Source organism: Gobius niger (assembly GCF_951799975.1).
Source record: "Gobius niger genome assembly, chromosome: 2".
NCBI classification, from domain to species: Eukaryota; Metazoa; Chordata; class Actinopteri; order Gobiiformes; family Gobiidae; genus Gobius; species Gobius niger.
This window is the reverse complement of record NC_136853.1, coordinates 35,795,101-35,814,311: the sequence shown is the minus strand read 5'-3', so window position 1 is coordinate 35,814,311 and position 19,211 is coordinate 35,795,101. Positions and strand designations below refer to the sequence as shown.

The window sequence follows — 19,211 nt, the reverse complement described above, 5'->3', positions numbered from 1 at the left end:
ATGAAGCCCCTCCCACAAAACAATTAACAGAGAAACCCCACGGTTTTCACACAAAATTAAAGATGTCGATTTTTTAAGCGGATAAAAATGGGAACTATATTGCAAGGCGTAGTAATTCCTGTTAGCTAAATTCTAACGCCGTCTGTGTTCTGTTTACGTGACTGAGGGCACGCGTAAAGACCAGACAGCTACATACCAACTCGTCTAAGCATGAGATTAAAAAAAAACAATGTTGGTGTCTATCTGAGTAGTAGGAGCATGTTTGGTGGCATCACTGGCATGTTTGTGTACGCTATCAGTAATAAAACTCTGCAACTCCATTGCAACTAATGCACATGAGACTTTTTAACACATGAGCTATCCTTGCAATGTAGCTTGTCTTGTTTTGCCAATTACAGATGTTTTTAGCCACTGCTGCCAATTCAGTGGTTCAAAATATTTCTTTTTCAACATGAAGGATTTTAATTACATTGAGAAGGACACAGTCAATCGTAGATGGTTCTATCAGGCGAATGAAAGACTGTCCAAAACAGTACTTGCGTAATAATGTGGCTTGATAAAACTGTTCTCCTTCAGGTCTGTATGCGGGGATTAAGTTCTTCATCATAGACTTCCTGTTTAAGAGCTGTCCAAAACTGCGGGACAAGTACGACACTCCTTACATCGTGTGGAACAGCCTCCCCACCGACCCCCAACTCAAAGAGAGGACGAACGCCACCGTGTCCCGACGGGTAAGGCATCAGAAACACGCTACTATATAACATCTGATAACTCCATTTGGTCATCTGTGCGCTGTGCCTATCACACATACATCATTTATAGAGTTTTTGATATTCAGACTTTTCGGCTTCATTATCTGCCCTCTACTCATTAGGCAGGTTTTTGCTCAGAAGTAGTAGATACAAGACTAAAGACTGTTTATATTTCTACCGTAGCTTGACAAGACACATTTTTTAGTTATTTAGTTTTTAGTTTTAGTTTGACACTTGTAGATCTGCGGGTGATTGTGTTTTTCTTCAGCAACTTTCTCATAGACCCACTCGAGTCGTCATGGAAACAACACTGAGGCCAAATTACTGCATCGAGCAAAACATACGCATTAGCCTATTGTAGGATTGGGGACGTATCCAAATTGGTGAATAGAGTGCGATACTAACTCATTTTATAGCCTTTTGAAAGATACGATCTCACAAAACTACAGTCGGAGCTTTTGAAAGGTTGTCTTTTGAGGAACATCAATTGATCTAATTCACACGCGAAGTACGCCTCAGTAAATGCTACTCTAGATGCAACCCCGCACAATGCTATGTGACCAGGACATAACAATCCAGGTTTAAAATCAAAATATTTGAAACTACACCAAACAAGGAGGAGTTTTAAATCTACTATCAAAGATTCAATATTTTGTGTAATATAATTTCCTCTTATTCTACCTTGTGTAAGCACGTTGGTCAGGTCCCAGTGTTTGATGATACGAAAGGTTTAGCACCCACCTCTGTGCCCCCTGTGGAAAGTCCAAGAATAAACTCCGATCGATAGATATGAATGTCATGACCTCTATTACTAATACATAAAGGCATTTGTTGTCTCGTCTCTCCCACTTATTCTGGAATACACAAGCTTAAGAGAAGAAAAATTGAAAACACATCATGTTCAAACCCTATTGTGTTGAATGCTACACCCAGGTACTAAAGGCACCATCACTGAAATACAATTCGACCTAATAATGTACTATGTGATATTCCCTCATCACTTGGCATCATCGATCATGAGTTCACTGGAAATTCCCACATGTCACATGCCAGAGGACTGTATAAGAGCGTAAATGTTGAGTGTGTGTGCTGTGGAGTGACGTTGTCTCCGTCTCTCTCTCTCAGCTCTCTGCCGTTGAAAAGGTATGATCTGCCTGTGCCCGGTGTGCTCTGCTCACCTCACAACTGCCAGTGTTTGACCCAACAATGGATCAAAATGTCACCATTTATTTCTTTTGTAAATACTGTGCAGTGTGCACAATGGTTCGTATATTCTGAAAGATCTAATTTTATTAAGTTGACATTTTGAATCCATTATCATAGATGCTCTGCAAAGCATTCTGTCCAGTTACTAGATTGAACAAATTGGTTTAATTATAGTGTAATAGTGTAGCACCCTGTATTCTCCTATATTCTCCTTTTAGATGCAGCAATGAAATAGGGATGCTTTATTTTATACTTTTTTCTTATATTGTGCACTGACAAATAAATTCCCTAAGCTCAAAGAAATGAGTGTCAAAAATATTTCTAAAGCTATTTCCTTCTATAGATTGTTCATATCCGGCAGAATATATTTTGGTTTAGGGGGTGCTGAGTAACAACTAAAAATACTTTTTTTTTCTGTGCTTATTTCCTGTTATGCACCAGGTGGGTAATGCAGCACCCCTTGCACAGTTGTCATTTTTGTCATATTAAAAAAAATTGCTAGAACAGATCAGATTTTATGTATGCACACTTGCCTTAACGCAGTTAATCAATATTGTTGCTTCTGCACCTTGGGATGGGAATCTAAATATGGTTGGAGTCAAGCCTATGGTCTGCTAGAATGGGAATACAACTAACTAAATTGATCCGGTATGGCTTGTTCAATTCCCCCAATTTTCCCACAAACTAATATTTAATGGATGTTGAGTGAATGACTGTCCCACTTTGCTTTGCACGTGCCTCCTCAGTCCGCTGCAGAGATGCACATGTGTGAAACAGGGCAGTGTAAAGCTCTACAAAGGGACGCTGCAGCAGGAAGTAATCTGTAAACAGACTAATGCGCCGGCTGCTCTCATCTGCCCATCCTTTCCCTCCATGACCTTTTGTGACCTTTCCTTTTGCACCTCTTCCCCTGCTGTTGCTCGGTGCAGAATCCGCCGGTGGTGTCCAGGGGCAGCCTTGCTACTGTCCCGTGTGGTGTGAGCAGAGAAGAGGAGACAGGGCGGTCTCACAGCACCAAGAAGGGAGCCTTTCACGAGATCTTCAATCTGCCGGAGTCTGAGCGCCCTCTGGCAGGTGAGAGGCTGCACTACAACATGATTGAAACTGCAGCGCTGCACCAATGAGGCATAGCATTATAGGGCTGCCCTTCTTGTTTGACTTGTTGTATCCTTATTTCCCGTGACTTTACCAGAGGGTAAATGTAATGTTTGTTTTTCCTCTTCCTTCGTTCACAGTGTGTGAGAACGGCTGGAGATGCTGCTTGATAAACAGAGACAGAAAGATGCCCACAGATTATATCCGCAATGGCATGCTCTATGTCTCAGAGAAGTGAGAAACTTCAAAAATATCCACACAACAAACCACTGCTGCGGCGTAGAAACCTTTTACTATATTCTTAATACTTTTATTTACTCTGTCTCTTGTAGCTACCTGTGCTTCGAAAGCTCCAGCTCAAAAGCGAGTGCATCCAAGAAGAATAAAGTCATCAAACTGAACGATATCACTGACATACAAAAAGTAATTGGCGGCATTCTGATAATTTGCTTCATCATAGTTTTATATCAGAAGACACATTCTGATATGTTTTTTATTGTCTTTTTTAGTACAAAGTGCTGTCTGTGTTGCCAGGAAGTGGGATGGGCATCTCTATAGCAACTCCCTCCACTCAAAAGGTACTGTTTAAGAGATTGGAGAACACAACGGCCTTGTTTCCACTGTTACTGCCCAGCAGCATGGTTTTCTAGTGTGTGTGTGTATGTGTTTTAATGTGTAACTTGGGTTAGAGGGCGGGTTGAGCACAGTTACCATGTCCCGGAAAAGCCAGCCCAAGTGGGAAGTGACCCAATATGAGACGACTTTTCTGTTTCTCTGTACCAGTTTACTACAAATACACAAAATAACCACTCCCTCTTCATTTGATTTTACTTTTTACTTTTTACTAAGATAGATCATTCAAATGGATCATTTGTGTTCAAGCTTATTTTGTCCCACAACGTAAAAAAAAATGAAACAAGAGACCTCCATTTTCCAAACTGGAGCTGTAGAAGGGGGAGGGGAAAAAACAGACATTTTATCTACAGTTTCTGTGCCCAATAGATAGATGATTAGATGACGTAACCCTAGCACAATCTCTTAAAGCCACACTGTGGAGTATTCAAAGTTATGTATGTGTCACAAGACCAAACACCAGTAAGGCCATGCCCCTAAAGCTCCGCTCTGCACAAGCAATGCCATTTCTTCGATGGGTGATCTAAATAAAGCAAGAGTATAAATCTCTACAGAGAGAAGCAGGTAATGTCCCACTCCCAGCAAAGTTACAAGTCAGGTCTGAGGAGGGTCAGACCCATGTCCAGGCTGACAGTCAGGAACACCTGGCTGGAGGATTAACCTATTGTGCATGTTTTCGGCTGATGGGGAGAAACCGGAGCTCCCGGAGGAAATTTAACCTCCTATATTATGTACTTGCTCTTGTCTAAGAACGAAACTGCTTTAATTCTGTTTTAATCATTCATTTATTTGTTGAATGTATAATACTGAGTGAATCGGAACAGTTGACCTTACTATGTTTCTCTCAAGATCAATAATCTGCCCAATCCATCCACCCTACCCACAAAAGTTCTTTGATCATTTAGTGAATGCTACATGAATTAATATACTGTAGAAATCAACTCTCAATAACCAGTCCTGTCTTTCGTCCTGCAGCCATTGGTTTTCGGTGCCATGATCCACAGAGACGAGGCGTTTGAGGCTATTTTCACTCAGTACATGAAGATTATGACGACCAGTAAACCCCCATCCAGCGCTGAACTGTAGGCTGCTGTCCGTGTTGTCATAGAGACGGACTTCTCCGTGAATGGGCTTACTGACTGGGCCCATCGCCTTTTTAGAAGTTCAACTGCGCTGGAAGATTACAGTACCTGTCAAAAGCCCCTCCCACGCCCCCAGCTCTGATTGGCTGATTGGTCCCCTGTGGGAGGAGCTAAAGTGGATGACACACTAACAATGGGGCTACAGGTATGGGACGAACCGGGATGTGGAGGATCTCGCAGTTGTTTTATCACTGGATGTCGCACTCTGGGGGCTGGACCTCCTTTAAATGACTGACCAAAACTCTGCTTACCGTGTCCCTGTGTCTGCATGTGTCCGTGTGTGGGGTGTCAAGTGTCTCTATTTTTGTACTCTATCAAAAAAGAAGGAACATTTACTTAGAAATAATTTAAACAGAACATAGGACATAAGATCAATGTTTTTTTGTGTGGTTTCAATATGCTGCCATGGTGTTATGTGTCTGATCCCAAATCCAAATGGCTTATTTATTTGTTTGGTTTGGCAGAACTAGTAAATAGCCAGCCTCCAACACAATGGGAGTTAATGACCACAGTTTGAAATCTTTTTTTTTTTTTTTTCCTTTTTTTTTTTATTGCCCGCCCTGAACAGATATTCCCAAGTATTTATTATTGTTTTGGTGCCTTTGAGGTCCTTCTGACTGGAGTGTACATGTGTGAATGATCAATGCTGTTGTTTTTTATGTGATGTTTTAGTAAATTAGAAGTCGGATCACTGTCTTTTTTTTTTTTTTTTGCCTCTGTTAGATTATATCAATGCTGGCTATAATAGATTAATTTACTATTTTGGCAGCAGAACAAGCCAGTCTGCAAATCAAACCACAGAACAAGTGCACTGTGGTGATCATTGATTCTCACATTTTCTACATCTTTAACACTAATAACACTTTGTTAAACTATTTTTGCATGCACGAAACCGACACTTTGGCAAGAGAACAGAATCGACAGGCAAGACTTTTAGTTTTGGAAATGCCACATTTGACCTCAATTGTTCAGAGATCATTCTGCAGAGCCGCAGGTCCACCTTCTCCTGGTGTTAGTTCCCAAATAGGAAACTGTGAAATTAATTTATTTGTCAAAGGTTATTAATCACTTCAAGTATCAAATCTACAAAGGGGAGAATGAGTACAGTAAGAAGTACAGTAGTACCACCAGAGCAGCTGAATGAAGAGTGATCTGATTGGCTGATCATCCCCTCTTTTTAACCATGCCCGTCTCTTAACATAACATTATTTTACATACGTGATGATAATTATGATGGTTTAATTGTTTTACCTCTTACCGGATTTGAAGTACAAGTACCACTACATTCTCAAGAATAAAGCTGGCCTTTGTTCCAGGAGAATGGACAGATATTTAAGAAATATATTGCCAAATTAATAGTGATGTCATAGATGACTGAGCTCGGAAGATTGTATTTTTCTTTTTCTTTTCTTTAAACAGCTCCACACTGCATTTACACATTCAACACAAGTTCTAGTTCATTATTTGAAATTCACAAAAGGGGCGCCTTGACATTAACAGTACAGTGGATTATTAAAAGTCCAAATTACAAGATCTCTCAACATGAAAGATGGAGGCTAGGGATGGGCGATACCACTGATTTTTGTGGATCTGTTGATTACATGTAATACTATAGGGCTAGTATAGAGAGGTCAATATGATGCCAGTGCCAACAAGTGTAAGATTTAAACTCTGTAAATTACCCATGCCAATCACTTCTCTCACTGAAATACAAAACAAACAATATTAATTTGGCATGAGTATCGATACTCTCAAAAGAGGTTACGCGTGTGATGACATAACATAGAAGCAGAAAAATTATTAGCAATGTCTGCCATGTGAATAGAAATAGAATTTGCATATCCTCTATACTAGCTCCAATATTAAAAAAAGAGTATCAATATTGGATATCTCAGCCCATCCCTAATAGAGAGGCCTCAAACTCTCAAGTTCAGGAGTAAATGCCCATTCTATTGCACAATTTGTAGGCTTTTTTTTTTGGAAGGGGGGTGTTTTGGTTTAGAGGTCCATAAGACACACTTACCCAGGTCACACCTTCATCGATTTGTCCTTTTGCACTTGTCGTAACTGGATATGAAGTCGCTAAATACGTGACTGACCCCACTGTTATTTTTTCACTTGTGTAAGGTCTTTTCCTAACATCCTGCTGAGGTTAATACTTGGATTTGGAGACTGTCTCGCTGTATGGCTGTAATACAGTATTTCTTGATGCCTTTTTAGTTTTAATATAAAGGCTGGGACAAAGCACAGAATGTATGACAGTTTTCTTTTGCCAAATCTTTTATTATTTACTTCTTTCCACCATTGTCTGCCAGCAAATCTTTATTTTGTTTACTCTGAACTGAACATTAATTTTCTTCGTTTATCATTGAACCCAGTTTGAAATCCTTTATATTTTGGGAGTTATGAAGACTGGATATCTGCGTTGTGCTATGGACTGAATGTCTCTGCACTAATCATCTATTCTTTTGAAACATGATCACCTCTGCTCTGAAATGAAAATCGTCTACGGGGTTTAAAGGCAATGTGAGCTCGACTTTATTCAATATATTGCTAATACATCACTTCAAATAGAAAATCCTTACTGTTGTTCAAATCATACCATAGGATACTTTAACCTTGAAATATTGCAATGAAAGTTTTGACATATTTCCCAAAGACCTCAAATTCTTAAAGATCAAGTCAACTTACGAACTAAACTAAGCCACCTGGGATCAGTTTAGAAAACTGTATTTATTCCTGTTTACTCACTGCGGTAAAGTAGAAAAAACTGGTCTTGTGAATGAGCATTATGTAAAGTAAATCTGCAGGAACTGAAAATCTTGCAATCTAGGTCTTAGTGTAGCTACAAAGACATTCATTCGAAGCAGAGGCGGTCAATGGCCAATAGTCAACTTTTCTTCTGCATCTCAAACTGTTAGCACTTTTGCAGAGGACTGTATAAATTGTCACATTTGTGAAAGCTGCACTCAAGTACTGCCATACTGAGGATTGAGCTGCAGTCGCTGGGACCGAAACACGGATATGGTGTTGCATTCAAGGTCCCCATGTTGAAGTTGGCGTCCTTCTCTGTTGCTTTTTGTAATAAAGCTGTTGTTCCTATCACTCTGTGTCTGTGCTCATTTATGGATACATTATAAATACTAATGAATAAAATAGAATAAAACAAAATAATACTTAGTGGCAATGATCTTATTTCATGTCTCTCTGCTAGTTTGTGCAATATATACATGGCCAATGTTATGATTCTCTAGTCACTGAGATGTGCAACAATCCAATAGGGGAGAGTTGAAAACATTTTTATTTTTTATTTAAGATTATACATTTTATTTTGATCTGATCTTGCCAGACAAAAAAATGGAAAAGATAGGCTGTAAAATACCCCCCTTTTTTCTGATGTTGGTTGGTTATTTTGTAAGGTAAAAGCTGATTAGCTTAGGCAGATTTATTCTTAAAAAAAAAAAAAATTAACACAACTATCTTGGTGTTTTCAAAGAAGAAAAACGGGGTAAATTACAGACTACTACAGACAATTATAATTATATATTTTTTGCATTGTTTATTGATGGTTCTGGGTCTTGTAGAGTCAAGCAAATTAAAAGCAAATGTTACATAAAGTTATTATTAGTTATTTTTTGAGAGAAATGGCATAATCTGCAGAAAATAAAATACTTATTATAATATATATATTTCTTTATATATAAATTGCTAATGGGAAACACTATTCTGTTCGTAACGACCATAGACTGTATAAATCCTAATGAGTGATGCAGTAAAATGATTGGTCGTTTTTTCTTTGGAGAGGCGGGACCATGGTCGGGATAGCCAATAAACATGACCTTTGGGGGCGGAGTCCATCATCGGTGGAGCAGCTGTTTTACAGAGGCCGACCCACGCTAACCGCCGCGCCACAAGTGGATTGTCACGTTTGTTTTAACTCTGTCCTTGATTTTAATCGCAAACAAAGTGAGTAAAACACGGGATGTTTGAGCTGAAGAAGAGGAGAAGTCTGCCGCTGACCTTTTCCAGTGAGCCCGAGGAGTTCAGGAGAGGAGCCGTGCGACGCAAAATGAAGAAGGGGGCCACAGGTGAGAAAGGCGTTAACTCTTTTACTCACTGTTCATTTACTTTAGTCTGATTATAACTCTTTTGATGCTCTTTTGTGTATATTTTGTAGTATATATCGCCAGAAATTCCGATATTTTTCTCAACGGGTCAAAGTGGCGCGTGAGACGATAAGATAGAGGTTTTAACGTAACGGATCACGAATTTCTGTTAAGATTATGCTGTTCACTTTATAAAGTCTAACCAGGAAAGACAATAATCTAGCATTGAAACAGTTGATCTGTGAGCAGTGAGCACACGGTTACATAAATGACTGTAGACTAGATGATAAAAAAAAAAAAAAAAAATTAAGTTTAAGTTTTGACAATGAGCTGGTTTGCATAATAATAACTGTGGAGCCTTTAAACTCTTAACCCCCACCTGAACCAAGCACATTTTATCCAGTTTAGCTTCACAGAAATCTAAAAGCATCAAAATAGTGACGAATCATGCAAAAAGAGCCATTTTTTATCTTAATTCTGTGTTATATGTTTTATGTTGCACGTCTGCACCTAGAAAAAAATCCTAGTTTGTGAACCTGACGACAAAAAAAGCCACAAAAGACAAAAAAAAAGTGACAAAAGCGCAACAATAACATAACAAAAAGTGCGACGAGAGTGTGCGACGAGAGTGTGCGACGAGAGTGTGCGACGAGAGTGTGCGACGAGAGTGTGCGACGAGAGTGTGCGACGAGAGTGTGCGACGAGAGTGTGCGACGAGAGTGTGCGACGAGAGTGTGCGACGAGAGTGTGCGACGAGAGTGTGCGACGAGAGTGTGCGACGAGAGTGTGCGACGAGAGTGTGCGACGAGAGTGTGCGACGAGAGTGTGACTAAAACGCAACAAAAAGAGTGATTAAAATGTAACTAAAACGCAACAAAAAGTGACTAAAATGCGACAAAAACGCAACAAAGAGTGACTATAATGTGACTAAAAAGGGCAACAAAGAGTGACTAAAATGTGACTAAAACGCAACAAAAAGAGTGACTAAAACGCAACAAAAAGAGTGACTAAAACGCAACAAAAAGAGTGACTAAAACGCAACAAAAAGAGTGACTAAAACGCAACAAAAAGAGTGACTAAAACGCAACAAAAAGAGTGACTAAAATGCAACAAAAAGAGTGACTAAAATGCAACAAAAGAGTGACTAAAATGCGACAAAAACGCAACAAAAGAGTGTCTAAAATGTGACTAAAACAAAAAAAATGGGACAATCTGATTCGTAGGCCTTATCTTTCTAATGAGGCATTCCACGGTTGCTCTGCAGTCGAGAAGCTTTTGGATTTGGGTAAAGCCGAACTAGAAATGCGGGGGTAAGAGGTTAATCACAAAAATGTTATATAACTTTTCTGTATATTCACTACTTGAAATGGTACAAGCTGAACAAGTCTTTAGGTTAAACCTCCTGAAAGGCAGTGACATGGATTACATCAGTTTATTTCCATTAGCTCTGTAACGATACTGTGTATTCCAGGCACCGCTTTAGCCTCTTTGTGTAGTTTCTTAAATCTCTTTCTCCTGATTCGGATTGGACTTTTGAACGTTGTTTAACACCATTTATAAATCCCCCCTGAAACACATTAGTGTAACCCAGTAGAAGCAATGCTGTGTCTCCCCTTTTGTTTGAAGATGTGTTGCACCAATGGTACTGTATGAAGACCTATTTATGCAGTTAGTACTGTATAAATGATGAGTACAAGCATAAACATAGCCTAGATTATAAGATTACCAAATGTTTTGCAAATAAGGTTATTTTCCTCTTTTTGTTTGTTTGTTTGTTTTGTTTTAGTACTTTAAAGATTCTGCTAAATCACAATAGGACAAAGGCAGCTATGTTTATTTAGACAACGAATGCCTAACTCAGAACAACTCCTTGAAGGTCAGCACTAAACCGTCCCTCCAGGCAGAAAAGACAGAAGTGAGAAAGCAGAAGAAAGTGGGCAGTTTTCCACATGACAAATGCGTCTGTCACAGGGCTGACCCTAAGACTAGCGGTAAAACAGGGACTTGGACTAACTTGATTTAATCTCAAATCTGAAGGTAAGCGATTTGTTTTTATATAGTTTTGGGTGTCCTTTTAGGAAGGTGAGATTGAGCCCCATCAAATGCTCAGTTTGAACCTCTTGCCCCCACCTTAACCCAGCACATTTTCTGCAATTCAGCGTTACTCAAGTCTAAAAGTTTCTCGACTGGAGTTTTTTACAGCCTCATTTGAAAGAACTAGACACTGCTTTTCCCCCCCCCCCATCCCCTGTCACTTTTTTTGTCATGTTTTTGTCACATTTTTGACATATTTTTGGAGCTTTTTTGAAGCTTTTTTTGTCGTGTTTTTTGACAAAAACGAGGATGAAAACGCAATCAAAAAAGTGATTAAAAACAGCAGTCGAGTCGATGGCTATGTATCGAAAGCTTTTTTTTTGTTGCTTGTTCATTGCGTTTTAGTCGCCCTTTTGTTGCTTTTTTGATGTGTTTTTGTATTTATTGTTGTCTACTGTGATTCTTGTTTTATCCTGGAAAGCGCTCTGGGCACCTTCTGGTTGTTGTTGGGCGCTATACAAATAAAATTTGATTGATTGATTGAAAAACACAATTAAATCGTGATGAAAAAACAAAACCAGCCACAAAGAAGCAACAAAGACGTGCCAGAAAAAAACAGCAATGACACAATAAAAATAAAAAAAAGACTAGAACATGACTTAAAAAGTGTTATAAAAGCAAGGAAAAATAGCAATGAAGTAAGCAACAAAAACTGATGCAAAGAAACTACAAAAACAGGACAAAAATGTGACGAAAAGCATGAGAAGCTTTTAGATTTGGGTAAAACCAAACTAGAAAAACATTTACGTGTGTTTGCTAGTGTATTTATTTTTTTATTTTTATTCAATGCTTTCTGTTGTTGTTTCAGACGGCAACGTGTGCATCTCCTACAGCTGCCGACAGTTGTTTGAGAGACACGGCAGAATCTCTACAAAGTCTGGACGAGACCCTGAAGACCATGAGACGAGTCCAGCTAAAAGATCTCTTCAGAAGCCTCACGGTACACACTGTAGTCATGTCAAATACTGTAATGTTCATGTTTCATCACTCATAGGCTTAAAATATTTGTCTCAAGCAAAAAGCACAGATATTTATAAATATATAGTAGATACACGTTTTGAAATCTTTATTTGCACTGGAGAAATGTGTGGACTAGGTTTCACATTTTGGTCCGTTGTAAAAATAGCAGTTGCCCAATACGTGTAATTAGTTTGTGCAAAGCTTTACGTGCTTTTTAGTTCAAGATGAAGGAACATGTTATGTATTGTAATGTTTGTACGTGCGTCTACTCTGGTAATAAGATCCTTGGTTTGAGATGAGCCTGTGTCCTGATTGTTGCAGTGCCTCCTAAACCGCCGCATCTCCAGACACCTGTGAGGTCGGGACCACAGCAGATCCATGAATTGAACGGCTTTACCAACCCATCTATGAACTGCTACTCGGCCAGTCCTGTGAAAGCCAATTTTCAAAATGGAGAACCACACACCAGTCCCAGCAGATTAGCGGGAGTATCTCGGAGATCAGAAGTAACTGCTCAAAAATGTAGGCAGTACAGTGACGGGAGGTACAACCCAAAGAACAAAACGAGTCCTATTTCAGGGAGGCTGCAAACCCCTAGTCCTGTTCATAGTAAGATGTGGACCTATACTCCAGCCAACAGCTCAAAATCCTCACTCAGACTTGACAAAGCCCCAAAGTTTGAAGAACAAGAGAGGGGCAAACAAAAGTCTCTGAGTGTGCCTGACTTAATAACTTACCTGGAAGAAGGCAGGTAGGACTACTATTAAAGTAATACAAGAGACAGTGCGTGTGTGTGTGATGTTTGGAATGTCTGGAATATTGTCTTTATCTTACTGTCCTTTTAAAAAACAAATGTATTGTGTATTTATTTTTTTCAGTTCTTACCCTGAAACAGACCGTCCTCTGCTGCAGCCCGACCATGAAGGTTAATTTGTGTTTTTATTATTGAAGTGTTTTTTATACACTGAATTTATGTAACAGAATTTTTTTGCATCTGTATTTCACCAGCCAGATTGAAAAAACATTTTTGCTCCTAAAAAAAAAAAAATCTCTTTTAAAATATATGGATATTTATTTTATTTTATTTTAATATACAAATACAGATAGGACACATGTAACTATACAGTTGAGATTAGGATCATTCAATTTTGTTGAGAATTTTTATGAGAAAACACGGCTTAATGTCCAATGCTAACTCTTCCATGTAAACCAATGGACACCGCTAGGCTAGGCTAACCCATAAATGAATGATCGCTAAGCTAACACTCGTTTATTCTTGAGTTTCTATAAAATGCCTGCTCCTGGTACTGGTGCTGGTGCTAGTTTGACTTTTGGACGCAGTCAGTATCCTTCCTGGCTGCGCTTTGGGAGCTCATGATCTTATTGGCTGTCCGTCATTGTGTTTGAAGCAGCGAAAAGAAAAAAAAAAACGTTTATTTTTTCCTTTTTTTTTTTTTTTTTTAAGAAGCAAAAAAAATTACACACATTTTTTTTTCTCAATATAGTTGGAGAAATACAGATGCAAAAAATTCAGTTACATACATTCAGTGCATAAAAACGCTTTGATAATAAAAACACAAATTAACCTTCATAACCGACCAAATTTCTGCTTCAGATGTTTTCTATCCAACCCAATTAAACAAGTCCTCAGAAGTAAATCTAAAAAACAAGCCAATCAAAGAGGCCGAAGTCCCTCTTATGAAGAATGGACTTAAGTTTTACTGCAAATGGTCAGAGGACGTGACCATCACCAATGACCACAAGGAGGAACCTGAAAATGAGGAGAAACGGTGTGTGAAAAACGAGGACAGTCTGGAACAAAAGCTGTATAAGATTGCAAATGAGTTTCTGCAAACGGAGAGGGCCTATGTGGCTCGACTGCACCTTTTAGACCAGGTAAGACCTGTCTATGCATATTTGGAGATATTTTGTCATGAAAAAAATAAAACAACAACCTTCCTGACATTTTCCCCAGTTGTTTTGCTCACGTCTGACAGAAGAAGCAAACCGAGGCTCTTTTCCTCCTGAAATTGTCAAAAACATCTTTTCCAACGTCTCCTCCATCTTCTCCTTCCACAGTCAGTTTCTCCTGCCAGATCTCGAGAACTGCATCAGCCTCTGGTGAGGGTTATCGTCTGTGCTGCATCAGACATACTTTGTGTTTTAAACTGTATTATAATTCATAACCAAATGAATAGAATCAGGGCATTTAGTAACAAAAGATCCCTTGTTTTAATCCCTATATTTTTATTCTCTGAAACTGCCTTTTTCAGGAATGTTAGTCCCGGCCTGGGTGGCGTCCTGCTGCAGCTCGCGCCCTTCATGCGGATGTACGCAGACTATGTCCGAAACTTTGACAAATCCCTGGAGCTGGTGAGGACTTGGAGTGAGCGCTCCGCTGCCTTCAAGAACATAATACAGGACATACAGGTTTGTTTACAAACATGAACAACACAGCGAATCCCTCCCTAACTATTCTTCAAAACAGAAGGAAAGAATATCATACATTAAATAATAAAACAATCAGAAGGCAATGCAACTTCCATGTAACATGAAAGAATGATTACCACTGCCAGCGCTCACTGCAGAAGCATTACGGTAGTTGTTTGTTTATTGGTGGATACATTTTCAGGATTAGTATGGCCCAGAAGAGCCTCTTCGGTCGCCGGGAAATTGTGTGAAATTGCGTTGAAGATTTGTGTCCAAAAGTGCTACCTCTTTTTACAGAACCGCTCTGTGTTACACAAACACAATTGCCCATGCATCCAAACAATACCAGATAAATGTTATTTTTGTATATAGTATATAGTATATCTACACTTCTTTGTCTAATATAATGTATAAACCAGGGGTGCCCAAACTTTTGTCTCCGAGGGCCAAAATGAAAAAGTGCCAGTGGGCCAAATACGGCGATGTCAAGCGTGAAACACATAACTGCAAATAATAATAGTTACTCAATTTATTTTTTACTGCGTCCGTATTTACCATTGAGAATGAGTTGGTCATGCTTATACTTTACTGCCACCTCAGGTCTTGCGCGTAACTGCAGGTGCACCTTTTTGAGTGACAGTGCAGGATTTTAGAGGCAGTTGTGGTGAATAGTGAGGGGCGTGGGTGACGGGGGAAGCCAGGTGAGGGGAGGGGGTGGTGGAGCAGAGCAGTGTTCACTACTCCACCTACTGATGAAAAAATTCAAAAACACATCACTTAAGACGGCTTTAAACCAAGTTGCTTTTGGGTTTACATTAAATGTTTAACTATAGTGTATTTGGGAGATAGAATGCATCAAATTAAATCCCTGATCATGTCACGGATATGAAGGGGTTTTAGAAAAGCCCATATAATACTGGCCATCAAAACCCAACAATCCAAAGCCCTAAATCTTATGGCTGACTGGTGCTCTGAAGTGCTGGAGGTCTATGATTGGACTGTGTTGATAGAGTCTGGAGGTGTGTGGCTGCTTGACTTTGGAACACCACATGTTGGAGCCGGTCCAGAGACTTCCTCGATACGAGCTGCTGCTGAGGGATTATCTGAAGAAACTCCCAGAGGATCACCCCGATCACCAGCCGGCTCTGAGTGAGTTGTAACGTTAGTTTAGCAAGACTTTCACGACATTGACTTGATTGTATCGTAGAGCATCATTACAGTTTTTACTAATATAGCCGATTTTATCATAAACATATTTGTCTCCTCACACAGAGTCATTGCAGACCATTTCCATGGCAACCATCCACTCAAACAGCGCCATCGAAAAAGCTGTACGTTCCCAAAACACACACATTAAGTAAGATTACACCACGTACACGCCCCCTCTCTTTATTTTGGTTAAACACTGATCTGGGCATATTCAAGGAAGACCTGAGGAAGCTGCTGGAGATCTACGAGATGGTGGGAGAGGAGGACGTGGTCAATCCTGCAAATGAGTTTCTGAAAGAGGGTCGTCTGGTCAAACTCGCGGCCAGGAACACGTCTGCGATGGAGAGATGGCTGTTTTTGGTTAGGACCTTTTAGTTGCTAATGTGTTACCCCTCATAGACTGAACAAGGAGGGCAGTCATTACATCTAGATTTGAATTGTATTTAGATCCTCAGACCTGTCTTTTTTTATTTTTTTTCCCCTAGTTCAACAACTTCTTGCTGTGCTGCTCGCCTAAGTTCAGTCTGGTGGGACAGAGGTTCATGGTGCGCTGCAGGATCGGTGTGGACGGGATGAATGTTCAGCGGACGATGAATGAAGGCCATCCATTCTCCTTTCAGGTCTCTGGGAAGGAGAGGACTTTGGAACTGCAGGCCAGGTATGAAGATTCAAGAGACCTTTTCGGATTACATTTAGATCAGATTTTTGTTTTGTTTTAATACAATACTTATTCTTGCATCAGCCATATTATCACCATTTGTTTTTTTGGAGAAAAAATTGTCGACTTGGAGCAGTCGATCATTTGATTTTTCAATCTCATTAAATGTACTGGTAGATTTGGATAGAATTAAACCGTACCTAACTCTTTTTTGTTTTTTTTGTTTTTTGTAGTTCCGAAGAAGAGCGAGATGAGTGGATAAAGGTGTGTTTGATCTATTTTCTACCTACTTGCAAACATAGTGATTTATTTTTATTTTTATATATAAGAAGAACTAGGTAACTCATCCCCTAAAGGCCAAAAGCGCCACAGCAGGTGTTGTGGCATATTACGTTTTTGTAACTCATTAATTGTCCGTGAGATTAAATACTACGCTGACAGAAAAGACAAAGGGAGAGGGGGATATTGTACATCTAATCACAATCGAGATAATATTTACAGCCAAGTTTAAGTGGCACTCGCCCACGGTTGGCTTTGCCCGTTAGCTTCTTCTTTGTGATTCCATTAGTGTGTATTGCGCCTCCGCTCCGAAGGCAGGGAAAGTTGCAAGGGTGGCTTTCTGCTGGGACACAGGGGGAGATGAAAGACCCCATCCCATTAACACTTGTATTACCCCCAGAGGGACTACGGAAAGGATTTATTAAAGGGGCTCGATGCAAGTTGGTAATTTTTATACTCACTACTGCCACCTCAGGTCTTATGAGTAACTGCAGGTTTTAACCAAATTAACACCTTTTTGAGTGACGGTGCAGGATTTTAGAGGCAGTTGGGATGAACAGGTCTAGGCTCATTCTGTACATTAGGACATGGCTGGAACATGTAGGGGGAAGAAAATGCTTAATTTGAACATTTTCAAACTCCATATAGTCTCTTTAAGGTAAACTAGTTATTTAGCTCTTCTTTAAAGTTGAATTTTATTGTGCAGGCAATACAAGGAGCTGTCGTCATTTTCCAGAAGAAAAACGAAACCTTCAGAGTAGCTGCCAAAGAGCTCACACTGGAAGAGTCTGTAAGTTTGGTGGCATGATGAAGATTAATTTGAAATGATCGCTTGTTTGACATTGTGTTCCCTTCCATGCAAAAGACGAAGGAACTGGGGCGCCGTGCCCCGAAGTGGATCAGAGACAACGAGGTGACGATGTGCATGAAATGCCACGAACCATTTAACCCTCTGACACGAAGGAGGCACCACTGCAGAGCCTGTGGATGTGTAAGCGGTTACCAGGATTCACTCTACTGGCACAATCCTGTCTTTTGTATTAAACTTGCCCTGGTCTTGCAGGTTGTGTGTTGGAAATGTTCCGACAATAAAGCAGCTCTCGAGTACGACGGGAACAAACTCAACAAAGTCTGTAAATCCTGCTTTCTCATCCTGTCCACGCAGCGAGGGGCACGACCAAGGGCTGATGTGAGACATAGTACTTCAAATGTGTTGTTTCATACTTTCATTAGACCAGAGGTTCTTACACATGTAGATGTGTAGATTGTAGAGTTGTTTCTAATCTAATGTTTTCTTGTTCCTTCAGCCAGAAACGCCAGTATTTCCCAGTTTAATGAGCAGCTTCCAAAATTACGGTGACAACCCAAAGACATGGCAGAGGATGTGGACTGTTCTTCCCAAAAATGATCCAACAGTTCTGCACTTGTATGCTGCTCCACAGGTGAGAAAATATCAGTCTGCAAAGTGAGTCTTGGGTCGTATTGTCTATTGGATTCTTAATGTTAAGAGGTAAAAAAAAAATCAGACCTTTGAATTCCCTTGCTGCGTGATGATATGAATTTCCAAATAATGTTAATTTTTAGATAATGTGTATTTTTTTTTGGTGGAGTCTCTGGAGAGGCTTGACTGGTTTGTGTCCAACCCTGAGGACAGAAGTACAGAAGGGCATTTGTTTGGAGACAGAGATACCAATCATTTCACTTGTGTCTTCTCTGCTTTCTTGTAGGATGTCAAACCCCAGTTGTCGATACCTCTGCTGGGCTACACTGTGGAGGGATGTGTCCCGAAGGTTCATGGTCACGTTTGCTTCCGTTTAAGACAATCAAAACTCACTCACACTTTCTTCTGCGACGACGCGGATCTCAGAGACCGCTGGCTGGCTGTCCTTCAGAACGCTACTGAGAACACGCCGTCCGCACAGACCTGCACGGAGCCCTGTGAGAGTAATGTAAGCGACACTAGCTCCTGCTCTAGTGACTACTGTGTCATCATGGACCATGAGACGCACTGAGTGTAATTAAATCGATGAATGTGCTTATTGTAAAATGGAGAACTTATTGTTTTTAACCCCTTAACCGAGCACATTTTCTCCAGTTCAGCCTTCACTAAATCTAAAAGCTTTTCGAATGGAGAGTTCAACCTATAGGCCAGTGTAACGCCTCATTTGAAAGCTAAGACCTACAAAACTGATCTAAGATTTTTTCCTCATGTTGTCACTTTTTTGTCACGTTTTTGTTGCTTTTTCATCACCTTTAGTCGGCTGTTTTGCCGCGTTTTCACCCTCATTACATCTTTTTTTGACTGCTTTTTTGACGCTTTTTTCGAGAAGCTTTTAGATTTGGGTAACGTCGCAATGGAGAAAATATGCTAGGTTAAGGCGGGGAGATATGAGATTGATTTATTTTTAGGTATTGATTGCATGTCTGGTAATTTATGAGAATTGAGTAGTATTAGCAGGTCTATTCAGCTTGATTGGATTTGGCACAGTCAAATATCTTGAGCTTTTTTTTCCCTTTTTTTAAAAATTAAAAATGTATATTAAACGATTCGGCTGACTTTAAATTATTTGAAATTAAATGTACTATAAAATGTCTGATAGCAAATGGTATCACCTGCATGCTGTTCACCTATTTCATTATAAAACCA

The 19,211-nt window shown here is 39.8% G+C and overlaps 2 protein-coding genes across 4 annotated transcripts in view; both read left to right on the top strand.

Annotated features, from left to right (window-relative positions):
• Positions 1 to 5,401, top strand: part of gramd4a (GRAM domain containing 4a) — a 44,662-nt gene extending 39,261 nt beyond the window's left edge. For all 3 annotated transcript variants that reach the window (XM_079551543.1, XM_079551544.1, XM_079551545.1), the window contains 6 exons: positions 577 to 731; positions 2,888 to 3,032; positions 3,194 to 3,287; positions 3,386 to 3,476; positions 3,563 to 3,631; positions 4,662 to 5,401. In XM_079551543.1, coding sequence (XP_079407669.1) covers positions 577 to 731; positions 2,888 to 3,032; positions 3,194 to 3,287; positions 3,386 to 3,476; positions 3,563 to 3,631; positions 4,662 to 4,772 — 665 coding nt within the window. In that variant the 3' untranslated portion in view covers positions 4,773 to 5,401. The remainder of the gene's footprint in view (positions 1 to 576; positions 732 to 2,887; positions 3,033 to 3,193; positions 3,288 to 3,385; positions 3,477 to 3,562; positions 3,632 to 4,661) is intronic.
• A 3,378-nt stretch (positions 5,402 to 8,779) lies between these two features.
• Positions 8,780 to 18,627, top strand: LOC306959719 (FYVE, RhoGEF and PH domain-containing protein 4-like). Its single transcript, XM_079551902.1, has 17 exons — positions 8,780 to 8,916; positions 11,837 to 11,968; positions 12,310 to 12,739; positions 12,867 to 12,909; positions 13,591 to 13,884; positions 13,964 to 14,109; positions 14,262 to 14,418; positions 15,429 to 15,567; positions 15,691 to 15,749; positions 15,844 to 15,987; positions 16,113 to 16,285; positions 16,519 to 16,549; positions 17,271 to 17,354; positions 17,430 to 17,555; positions 17,628 to 17,753; positions 17,872 to 18,006; positions 18,292 to 18,627. The coding sequence occupies exons 1-17, from the start codon at positions 8,811 to 8,813 to the stop codon at positions 18,574 to 18,576; spliced, it is 2,610 nt and encodes an 869-aa protein (XP_079408028.1). The 5' UTR covers positions 8,780 to 8,810; the 3' UTR covers positions 18,577 to 18,627.
• Positions 18,628 to 19,211: the final 584 nt, after the last annotated feature.

Bases quoted from the DNA above. Each gene is read 5' to 3' on its own strand.
- LOC306959719 (XM_079551902.1), top strand. From the start codon at position 8,811: ATGTTTGAGCTGAAGAAGAGGAGAAGTCTGCCGCTGACCTTTTCCAGT. The intron at 11,969-12,309 runs GTACACACTGTA...TGATTGTTGCAG, and splicing joins ATCTCTTCAGAAGCCTCACG to TGCCTCCTAAACCGCCGCAT. The intron at 17,556-17,627 runs GTAAGCGGTTAC...CTGGTCTTGCAG, and splicing joins ACTGCAGAGCCTGTGGATGT to GTTGTGTGTTGGAAATGTTC.